Raw genomic sequence first — 12,254 nt, forward strand, 5'->3', positions numbered from 1 at the left:
ATGCATACTGCAGAAAGCTCCAGACTTATATCTATGGCAAAGTTGAAGTTAAAATAAAGACACACTGATACATGTAAATTAGCAAAGAGTCGTAGCAGTTTCTTTTACTGTAATCCCATTTCTGGGTGAAAAACTTGAGCAAGGTTATGACTGCCCAGCTAGAGAGAGAGGTGTCAGAGAGGATGTCAGAGCTCTTGCAATATTTTAACATTTGCTCTTCAAAGAAGAGATTTGAAAAAAATTACATCAAAAGACAACTTAATATTTTAAGATTCTTTTCTTTTTCCTAAGGATTTATGTATGTAATTTACACAGGGTATGGTTTTTCCACTGCTGTTGGTTTTTCTAAATTGAACTCATGACTTATAGCACATCAAGATAAAGCAAGTCTGAGGCCTCTTCAATGTGACACCTATTACAATAAAACATTTTTTTTTTAAATAGACTTCACAACCTTTTTTATTATTTTTTTTGCTGGCACTGGGGTTTGAACTAAAAGCCTCACACTTGCTAGGCAGGCACTCTACCACTTAAGCCACTCCACCAGTCCCAGTAAAAAACAGTTTAAAGAAAAAATATAAAGCTAGTTTTCTCCATGTGAGGTAAATGAGACAATCCAACTTTCATCATATTGGAATGCAGATTTATGTTTATATTTGGAAATGAAATGGCTTTAAAAAGTGTCCAATTATCAATCTATATACTGTCCATAAATGTTTATATCAGTTGCTTTTTCCCTATAAGTTTTTACGTATCAAAGAAAACTCAAGTCGTGAAGCTATATGAAATAACCTTAATTTGTGCCAAACCTTGTTTTTGATTCAATAATAAAGCAATGAAAAGGATGTCTTCTGTTACTAACATTTTTAAGGTAATTTAGTGATTGACCTAACTTAGCCTCCAAAGTTAAAAAAAAAAAATTAAGGTAATTTAGTGATTGACCTAACTTAGTTTCCTAAATTAAAAAATAAAAAAAGCTGGATGCCAATGGTTCACATCTGTAATCCTAGCTACTCGGGAGGCAGAGATCAGGAGGATCAAGGTTCAAAGCTAGCCCAGGCAAACAGTTCAAGAGACTCTATCTCGGAAAATACCCAATACAAAAAAAGAGCTGGCAGAGTGGCTCAAGTGGTAGAGCCCCTCCCTATCAAGCATGAGGGCCCCCCCCACCAAAAAAAGAAAAGTACCAGACACCAAATTCAGTATTTCAGAAGTAATCCAAAGATATGGAAAAATGGCACTAAGATGCAGTTTACCATTGCTACCCTGACGTAGTGTGGAAAAATCTTGATGTTATGGAATAAACACATTAATTCACACTATAATTTACTTTGAACTTTACAAACTTTATTAAATAATGGACATTACTAACTTTCATTATCTTATATACAGTATTTAAACTATGTTTTCCTAGATGCATTTCCCCCCACAAAGAATAGAGTAGGTGAAAAGTGAACTTATAAAAAACAATTAAACCTTCAGTACAGGAACGTAATAAGAAATTTTAAGTACATATACCATTTCCCCAATATATACACCCCCACCCTACCTCCAAAAGCAACTATTTTCAACAAAAACACTTAAATGTAACTCTGAGGAAAAATACAAAGATGATTATATATATATATATTTATATACACACACAGCTCTCAAAATCTGCATCCCGTCCCACAGAAGTGATCTATAAAGCTACAGATTTGTCCTAGAACCTAAATGATGAAACACGTCCATCTTCTTGCAGCAGGTGTGTTCCTATAGAAGACGGGGAGGTTATGAAGAATTAAATTCTGAGACTCAGACACAACAGTAATATGGACTACATGGAATCTGGGTCATACAGACTACAAAAGAAATAATGAAAAACTTCATTCCTGGACAAGTGTGCGGTAGCTTTTTTTTTTTTTTAATAGGCAATACTAATAATTTACATCTCTCTCAGGTCTAAGAACATACTTTCTGTGCTGCTTGGCCTTGGACACTGCTTGATCTTGAAAGTTCTCACATTTAAATGAAAGAAGGAATGTTTCCAAACCCATCCTATTCAATAGGAACTTTTTTTTCTCCTTTTGCGGTGCTTGGGATGAACTGCAAGGGTGTGATGCAGGCTAGGGAAGTGCTACGCCACTGAGCTACGCACCCGGCACTAGGAGTTTGTTTGATGAAGAAGAGATTTTGGAGAACAAGAAAACTTGGATTATTTTTTTGTTATTTAAAATAAAACAAATTCCTTGGGTCCCTATCTGTAAAATAGGGATGGTCAGATTTTGCTTCTAGTTAAGAAAAGGGGACAGGAATCGTGAGGTGTCATTGATTTTGTATCGTTGCTTACCTTTAAATGTAAAGCCCGGGTCTCTTCCCTACACATATTGTCATATCTTTTAAAGTGGAATTGAATGGTTTTTCATTAGAATAAATAGAAAATAACATGGAAACTGAGAGGGAGGTGAAGGGCAGGTGAATGCACACCTGCTTAACATGACAAGGCAGGGGAGCACCAGGAGAAAATATTCTAGCTGCGTTAATGGTGTCTTCACTAAAATAGAATATTTTCCTACAGTAGCAATAAATTTGCCTTCCTGTTTCTCTTTAGTTTCTTTGATTTTGCTTTTTACTCTTTTTGTCTTTTGTTTCTGCCCATAAGGAGTAGATTATTGTATAATATCTCAAAGAAATGCTGTGTCAAGACCATAATTATAACATAGAGGATGTAATTAGTCGGAACCTAGTAACCAAAGGCTCCTTTTGATTTTTTTGGCAGTACTGGGGTTTGAACTCAGGGTCTTGCACTTTCTAGGCAAGCTTGCTACCACTTTGAGCCTTGTTTCAAATGAAAACGAGAAGCAGATACAGGATCCCACATTGTGTATTGTTTAGAAAATAAACTCTTGCTCCATCCCTGTAGTCAATGACACCTCACGCTAGGATCAGGTAAGACATTCAGCAGTCCAAAACTCATGAAGTTGCCTGTGAAAAGGGTGGCTTTGAAGTGGTTCATCAGGTTTTCTTTGCTTTGTAAGAGGTAAGCACACACAATGGTATCATGGGGCGATTTGGTTTGCTGTGGGGTTTTCCTCTTCAGCTGTAATATGAAAAAACCATCAAATTGTTGCCAGGAGTCTTTCCTCTCTTCTAATATTTAAATCAGTTTGCATTTTATTGAACTTGGTTTTAAGCCATGAAGGACATTCATTTCACCCCGAATTCACAACTGGATGAGCGGCACTTTCTCTGGGCGTTGTCTAGAAACACAGGAAAGGTTTTTGCTTCTAGCAAATGGACATTAGTGCTACAGTTTAACTTTCAATACTCACACAGTTTCTTCACTGAAATGAAACGCTGTAGGAATAGCAGCATAGAAACCCTAAAATAGGCACAGAGGCTACATTGCACTTAGAGATCTCTGGCTGAAGTTATTTTAGGGTCTTGCCACAAATATAACAAAATGTAGCCTGTAAGCAGAATTCCTTAAACAGCTTTAGTTTCTTTTCCTTTTAAAAGGTGTCAAAGAGTCTCCTTGTTGTCTTTGAGTCATAGATAAAACCACTCCCGGCTTCTGGATAACACAAGAGTTTACTGCATGTCATAAAGTATGGGCACTATTGCCAGGATATGGAAAAGAAATGCCACAGCCAGCATGTTAAAAAAGGCCCAAGAAATTTCAAGTAAGATTGACTCACATAAAACATGAGGACAATTGGCACCAGAAAAGATACTGTTAGATCCTGACACTTGCTGTAAAAGAAAGTATATTTTACAACTCTGGTTATTACAAAATTGCTTTAATGTGGGTACATAGAAAACACCTCATCAGTATCTGTAATTTATAAGTGAATTCAGGCAGCTCTTCAGAAGATCAGGCAAAGCTGCTTGAACTAAGACACTGAAATTTTTCCCTTAGAGACTGGACAATATTTTGTTGATTGGGTGATGGCCCCCTCCAAAGATAGTCATTCAGCTTGTCAGAATCATAGGCTGTCAAGTAAGGTGAGAGCCCAACTTTGCTGTTCACTGGCTTTTTTGGAGTGCATTGAGTATTCAAAGAGCAAGGCGTGCTGCTGCTGCAGATGCTGTCTGAGAAGTCAGCATCTGTCATCTTTGAGAGAGATTTTCTTTCACGGCTCTGGGAGAGCTCCAGCTCTACCTCATCTTCTTCTGACTTTATTTCCACATAGTCATCTTCATCTCCTTCGGTCTCTTTGAAATTGGAAAAATAGTTCTGTGTTGCTGTTTGGGCGTTTAAGGGTAAATTTCTATTTACAACCAGAACTTTCTGTGAGTCTTGGAGGGTGAGGTCAGAGCATTTTTTGGTGCCCTGCTGGCATGAGTTAGCCAGACCTGGCAGCAAAACCTGGTGGCTCTCAGACCTGGAATTTTTGTTTAAAGACAGCAGCTGCTTCTTGCCCATGTCACTGGGGTAGTTGATGGAGTCCAACGATTTGTTGATCAAGATTGATGAAGATGACTGGGACCTGTTATAAGGCTGAGGTTTAGCACCGAGTCCTTTCCGACCCAGCGAGTTGTAAAGATGGCCCTGGTAGGAATTCTCTTTGTGGGGCTGATTCACAACCACACTGCATCTCTGCATGGAGCCCAGCAGCGGGTCAGAGACCTGAAGAGAAGGGACAGAGCAAGCTGCAGACAATTGTCTTGGAGTTCTTTTTGCACTCATCTCTAAGGTGGCATAGTTTGACCTCAAGTCTTGCTCGGGCCGGGGACAGAAATCTGCTAACTCGCCATTGCTGTAGGTTGAATGCCAAAGCCAGTCCTCACCACCATGTTGGATCTGGGAAGGTGACGCAGCCCTGAGCAGGGTGGGTTGTTGTGTGCTAGCCCAGCCATCCTTCTGAATCTTAAGGGGTGTTTCCCTGAACACAATCTGGTCATACAGTTGGGAATACTCAGCAATCCTGGCACCTAGAAGGCAAATATTTCAGCAATAAGTATGCATAAGGATTATTTCAACATGAAGATTAAATGTAAGAGCACAATTCTAACCAATATTAAAAATAAAAAACCTTAAGACAGTAGACAGGACTCTTATGCAAAGTTTGATGGTGAGTAATCACTGAACTTAAAGCAACATGAATTAATGAAACAACCCCCAGATTAATAAAAATAGAAACACCACTGCAAAGTTTATTTAATTTGACCTAATTTGCATAATTGTATCTCAGCAGCAGGTCTGCAAGTGTCCATATTATGTAATGAAAAGTTCTCGAGTGCCTTTCAAACATGAAATGGTGTTCATGCTGAAAACAAGCATCTTAAAACAAGAACATCAGCACTTAAGTTCTGATCGATAAAAAAGTAGCTGATGTCACTAAAAGCAGCAGGACACAGTGCACAATGCAGTGGCCACTGCTGGCTTCTCACCACTCTTCTCTGCTGTCAAGTTTTCCTACAGGAGTTGGCTCTGGAAGCTGTTCCTGCACTCCAGACAACGTTCCATTGCCACGGTCCAGAGAGCCATGGTCTACAGGAAGTCCTCCCCTCCAGGACTTCCAAACCACATGTATCAACTAATTCACATCTCCTATCCCGGCCTCAAGAACCAAGCTCTTAAGTGTGTACCTCCAAGCCATAAAGGATGAACCACTTGTGCATATATACTCGACTCGGAAATAGGACTTGACAGTTATTATCACAAAAACGTTTTCCCTTAAAATTAAACCATGTGAGGTCATTTCCCCCTTGTCCCGGTTCTACATACAGACACTTATTTCTAAAGATATTAACTGAACCATGAAATAGAATACTCTTTTGGGTCAACAATGATTTAAGAGAGAAAGCCAAGAGATGTCAAGTTTAAGAACAGTCCCCTTCTTTGAACCAGGGACTGACATGACCCTAGAATCAAAGTACTACATGCATCCTGTGCATCACTCAGATCTCTGAAGGAAACCTAGTCCATCTATGACAACCAACAAATGACATTATGTCTTCTTTTTCATCTTTAAGCTAGTTATATGTTCAGTAACTGTTATTAGTAAATTGCCCTTTGAATTTAAACTAAATATTCAGTTGATTTTCTGTCATTTCTTCTGAGTCTGCCTTCTTTGAAGATAGAAACAACTAGCTGCTGTTGTGTGCTCCTCAACTACAGCCCCTGCGTTCCCTACACCCCAGCTCCCTGCAATCCAGACAAATAGTCTGTTCAGCTTCTCATTAATTATAGAGCTCATATTCAGATCCTTTGGATTTTTAACTCCAAATTCCTCAGAAGGATGAACAATGTTCTTTTAGAAAGTTCTAGGAACAAAAACTTGGGAAATTCCATCTTGAATGGTTTTCTCAATACCAATAAAGATTTATTAAGACTTTTAGAGGAAGCAGGTGAAAGTCTTCTTGGACACCAGTGTCCTGTTTAGCCATCCTCATTAATTATAAAACCCAGACGAAGACAGATAGTTCTGTCTGCCCTGAACCTGATACCACACCTGAGTTAGGATAGCTCTGAACTTTCTCAAGGTTCCCAAAAAGATGACAATTTTGGGGAAAACAGAACTAAGTAAAAATTCAGCCAAAGTATTCCAGGATCAAAATTTAACCATACAGTCTTGTAAGAATAATCAGCCTTTAACTTTGGCCTAGCTAATATTTAAAAAATATCCCTAGTACTTCTCATGCTTTTTTCTTCTTTCTCTTGCTCTGCTCTTCCTTTGCTTATCAAATCTTACTCATATCTCAAGATTCTCTAAAAGCCCTATTCTACCTTGAATCCTTTTCTGATTTTTTTAAAGTCTCATATGTGTACATACAACACACACATACAATTGTGTCCCTACTTGTTTTTCATATATTAATTACTGTAGCTAGTCTATGTGAGTTTTTGATGTTGGTGAACAGTGGTGTGTATTTTGTTCAACTCCTTACGAAGCACCAACCATAGTTCTGGACAGAAATTGGTATCAACAATACAGCATTACCAAAATAATTTTTCATTCCTGTCTTTTGTTTAAAGTATAGTGTTAAAAACGGATGGGGTTTTCCTGAGACCATGTCACTGAGTGGAAAGATAGTTTAGAAATCAGGACACAACAGGAAAGGGGAAGCAGGAAGACCGCCTTGGATTAAAATACTTCCTATTGATAACTCAGAATGGGCACATTCATCTTTTGGTAACCAAGAGTTGACCACTTATAAATGTTGAATAAAAAGTATCTTACTAGGAAACAATATATTGTGCTTTTTTTTTTGGTCTTATCTTGACCACCTAAGAGAGTCTGTAACTTGCATGATCCTGATGTGAATAAGCGAGGCTTACAGAGCACCAACTGTGATTAAATAGATCCTGTTAGCCAGATGCACAGGAAACAGTCAGCCTAAGTCAGCTTCTCTAGCCTAGAAAGCTGGGTCGAGGTCCCCCATTTCCTCAGTTCTGTATCAACAGTCTGTATAGACCAGGTTTATTATAAATTTATGTGACAATCTCAGGGCTGGCTCTGGTCCATTCCCTGTTCTGAAGGTTGAAAAGTTGGAGCTCTTATGATTCCAGATACAATTGACAGTAATCCTTACAAGGAAAATATCCAACAGGCTGTTTTCAAGACAGGGGATTAAAAAAATCTATGTTTCTGATGTTGTCTGTGATGTAGACAAATGAATAAAATTGTGCCTTCCCTACTTTACACAAGGAAGAACATTTCTCAACTTTGAATGGAGGTTTCTACCTTGTGAAATAGCACCCAAAACACAGGAACCCAAAGGCCTCCTTGGTCTCAAAGACTGTCAGGAGGGCGGGTGGACTGAATAAGATGGCAAACATGCTACTACAGGCTCTAAGACTAGACCTGGTTGGGTGATCTATAGGCGGGAATCTGACCCGGGGCCTGTAGACCCTGGGGAGAGAGTTCAATAAAGGTGCTGGAGAGTGTCAGCAGATGAATAGGACGCTCCTCCTTCCGCACAACACCGAGAGCAAGCTCCAGGCAAAGAGGCAAGGCCCACACGCAGAAGTCTGGAGAATCGGTCCATTCGATTATGACGTCCTGTGCCCAGATAAACAAGAAAGAGAAAAGGAGTCATCATGTCAACTGATTGAAAGTCTCGTGGGCACAGGAAGTGGTCTCAATCACCCAGATGGAGGAGGTGTGGATCTAATTTGCCAGGTCCGAGAGACGGCAGACCCTACAGACATGCTCCTGCCACCTGGCAGGGGAAGACTATACTCTCAGATGATGCCTTGGGGGAGATCTCCTCTTTGTTGGAGAGGATGTCAGTAGTAGCCCACAATGTCAAGAAAGGACCCAGATGCAAAGCCGAGAAAAGATCCCATGGGATCTCAAGAAGGAGAACAAACCAAAAGTGAAAAGAAGCAAAAGAAAACCCCAATGAGAAAGCACTTATTGTTTAAAAAGTGAGTAAAAAGACCTTTGCAGGTGGTTGTAAGTCCCAGTTGCTTAGTACTGAAGGGCTTGCTTCAGTGAAGAGTGGTTTTGTATCTTAATGGATGGCACAGATCCCAAACACCTAGCCTTGGATATTAGACTACTTCTGTTGAAATGATGGCCCGCTGGCAAGATCTGCCATCATCAGAAACCTTAGTATTACATTGTCTCCGGTTCTGAGAAGCTCCATACTCAGCCAGTGGTTGCAATTACCAATCTATGCAGTTTAAACCCATCTGTGCCTCCCTCAACAACCATCCTGCAGCTCACATCACTTCTTCTAAGTAGAACAGCAAGCAGCTTGATAACACTAACATTGCAAAAGGGACACAAATTACTTTTAGTACATTATTGCAAGGAGAAAAATAAATTCCATTCAGTCTGTCTCACATTCATACAAAAATCACTTAGCCCTTATCTTACGAAAAGAGAACTTAGAGAGTCTGTAAGGCCCTTCAAGCATGAATTCCAACCTCTACTTCCCTATCTGGTAGGAAATCTTACTGAAGATTAAAGCTTTGACAATCCTTAAATACTCCCAAACTTAAAAATCCCCTACAATTCTTATCATGGAACTTGTGATTTCATTTAGGATTTAGATATCTGCTTCTTACTCTGATTTCCATGGAGATAAATCAATTTCAAAGAAAGATGGTTAGTGGCACCCATGTGTGTAAGTTAACTACATCGACATGTCCAAATGTGCTGGCCCTGTTGATACCGGGCCATGTGGTTTTTACTCTTTTTTTTTGAGACAGGGTCTCACTATATATCCCAGGCTGGGCTTGCATTTGCAATCCTCCTAAACTAAGGCTCCTGACTGCTAGGATCACAGACATGTGCCACCATGCCTGGCTCGGTTTGTACTTTTAATTGGAAAACTGACTTCTACCTTTTCATATTGAGGTAATCCTTTGTCAAAAAATCCAAGGTATGACTTCTTAACATGTGATGGGCTTAGATGTGACAGAAGCACATGACTGTCATGTAAGAAGACCCCAAGAGGTGACAGTTCTCATCTGTGAAGATTTTCAGTTCCAGACATAGAGATTTCTGGGGTTAGGCCTGGGAATCTGCACCCCTAAGCTTTTCCCCTGAGATCAGTGTTACATTCTGTCCTTCAAAAAAGTCAAGCCATGGGCCTCTGACTCCAATACCCCTGGATCTTACCAACACCACACCTGAGATACTAGTTAGGCCCTGCAAAGGAGCTCTGACTGAAGAATTCAGCTTTTGGGGGGACATAAGTGAGAATACCAGATGAGATGGTATCAAATGCATTGCAGAGGTATTTAAAAAAAACAAGTGGTAGTTCAAATATGACAGAACTGAGTTGTAGTGTGGACAGCTAAGAAAAGTGCAAAAACGAGTCTTTTTGCCTTTGTTAGAAGTAGGTACTTTTGTGGGGGCTCTGTGGCAAGGAGCCCGCCCCCCTGCATTCTGTATACTTCCTTGCCTTAAAAGTTTTCAGGAGTCCTTTCTCCCCCAACACAATGGTGACGCACAGGGAAAAGTCTAGGTATTACAAGTTAAAACCTATTGCTTTTCCCCCACTCTTTAGCTTTCCTTAGAGAAAAATGTTCTCTAAAAAATATGGAATCTCTTGTGACAATATTACATTTATTACAAAACCCATGAGGCCAAATCACACTACCACTTGCCTAACTAAATGGAGGTGGGTAACAGTGGCCTAGTGGCCTGGGAGGTAGGGATGCTTGAATGACACTGTTCTCACAGGTGTGTCCACTTTCAGTACAGTTCCTGCTGCCTGACTTTTAGAGAGGAAGGAAAGTGGGGGAGATGGACGTACCAATGGCAGGCCCTCCTTGCTTCTTCTCTTCCAGGATGGCTGCCAGGTCTTTGTGCACGGGTTTGTGGTGCTGAGTGGCCAGCGGCTGCTCCAACTCTGGACTTCTTACTTTTAGAAGTTGATTTGCCTTCTTGATCTTTTGGCTGTATTGCCTCGCCATCATGAAGACTCTGCTCCTTGTTCTATCTGTGACATCCATCCCTGGGTCAGGGTTGTCTGGGTCTGTTTGGGGCAGACTGCTGCTGGTCAGGTCATAGGGACTGTCCAAGGGAGGCAACTCGCTGGCCAGAGAGAGTCGGTTCAGACTCACGAAGGAGCCTTCTGCAGAAATCAGGTCTTCCTCCAGAGACACGTTGGCTTGACTGGCTCTGACCACCCTGCTTTTCATAGGCGTGAGGAAAGCCTGGCTCTCAGGAAGGGACAGCGTAGACGTGGAATGCCCTGCATTTCTGCTTGGCTCAGGGGCATTGTCAGCATGCATTCTGTCTTGCACGTCATCTTTGCTAACAGGAAATGCTGCGAGAAGCCGATCTCGAGCTTTGTCTTCGTTTTTCTTGATATAATTTTCTAGATCATTCCAAATTTCATCTACCTCTTCAGACAGTTTATCAGACAGAGCCTTATCCGCTATGGACAAGTTACAGCTTGGAGAGTCATATAGCAAACTCAAGTAGTCGTTATCAGAGGACCCCTGATGGCAAGGGGTGTCGTCCTCACTGAACTGGAGGCTGTCCTGGGAGACAAAGGGCCTGAGGCTGTCACAGCATGTGAAGTCAGTTTCCAGGCCCAGGAAGGTGCCCCTCTTGGGCTGCTTTAGGCTGTTGCACTTGAACCCCAGGGATGGTGGGTCAGGGAGCCCAATGGTGTCATAGATGTTCTCCTCGGCCTGGAGCTCACCTGTGCTTTGGTTGGGTAACTCTTGGCCAACGAGGGCTCCATCTCTTTGGGGGCGTAGAGAATTTGTACTGTGGCCAGCTTGCCTCTTTGAGAAGGCTAACTCTGGGGTGCTCTTAGGGCGAACAGAGTCCCTGGCTGATTTGGGGGGAGTGGATCCAGCCTCTTCACGCTTAGCAACCATTAGCCTGACATCCTCATAACTTATGTTATCATAGACGTGGTCTATGTCATCGATCGTCAGTTCTATTGATGACCCAAAGGGAGTCAGTCCTTCCTGTCCTTCCATTTGAGGACCATTCTGCAGCTCTCTCCGGGGGCTGTATTGGGAGCCATCATTGTCCCTAATTCTTGTTTCAGGAGGACACATGTTGCTCTCACCAGCACTGCTGGCCCGCCGGACAGTCCTGTGACCAGAGCGGGAGGTCCCTGTGCACTCAATCTCTCCCAGATGCCAGCTGCAAGGGCGACTTGAGGTGCTCTCTTCACACAGCCCGGCAGGGCTCAGATCTGAGGAGGAAAAGGATGGCACGAACATCTGGTAGTCATCTTCGTCATCCTCATTCTCCTGGGGGGGCCGGCGGCTAGGAAACAAGGCCTGCCTAATCTGGTGATCCGTCCAGATGTTCCTGATGGCACCGCCCTGGCGAAGCACGCTGATGATGGCAGAACCGCTTGGCTGGCTACCCCTCTGGGCAGGAGAAGGCCCTGCGGAAGCTAGCTGGGATGAACCCTCCTCTCTGGGAACCTGAGGATGACACAATATCTGAGACTTGCAGTGTCACCGACTTAGCCATCTCTCCTGTACTCACACGTTACCCCTGACCGAAGACTTAAAGAAAATGGTCACTGTGAGTGATTTTAACAGAGTTGAAAAGCACTTCAGATTTTTGAAAAGGAGGCAGAAAGGACTCAAGGGATTCTCTTGCCACAGCCTCCCGAGTAGCTGGGATGCCAGGCATGTGCCACGGTGCCTGGCTTAGGACCACGATTTTAGAAGGAGCTCTTTGTCCTCATGACTGAGACTAATGTTTGAGAAGGGACTGTACTGTACTCAGGAGACAAGGACTTTGGCCTTCCACAAACAGAGGCACACTGATTGCAAAGTGGGACGGACCACGCTACTTCCTGCAGGGATTACTTGCTTGGGTGATATGTGGGGC

At 42.0% G+C, this 12,254-nt stretch overlaps 1 protein-coding gene across 13 annotated transcripts in view; it reads right to left on the reverse strand.

Annotated features, from left to right (window-relative positions):
- Positions 1-1,325: 1,325 nt before the first annotated feature.
- The window catches only part of Plekhg1 (pleckstrin homology and RhoGEF domain containing G1), a 200,321-nt gene continuing 189,392 nt past the window's right edge, over positions 1,326-12,254 (reverse strand). For all 13 annotated transcript variants that reach the window (XM_074072328.1, XM_074072332.1, XM_074072330.1 and 10 more), the window contains 2 exons: positions 10,198-11,839; positions 1,326-4,914 (listed from right to left, as the gene is read on the reverse strand). In XM_074072328.1, the coding sequence (XP_073928429.1) occupies positions 3,854-4,914; positions 10,198-11,839 (2,703 nt within the window). In that variant the 3' untranslated portion in view covers positions 1,326-3,853. The remainder of the gene's footprint in view (positions 4,915-10,197; positions 11,840-12,254) is intronic.

The sequence above is a fragment of the Castor canadensis genome, chromosome 1 (assembly GCF_047511655.1).
Source record: "Castor canadensis chromosome 1, mCasCan1.hap1v2, whole genome shotgun sequence".
Taxonomy (NCBI): domain Eukaryota; kingdom Metazoa; phylum Chordata; class Mammalia; order Rodentia; family Castoridae; genus Castor; species Castor canadensis.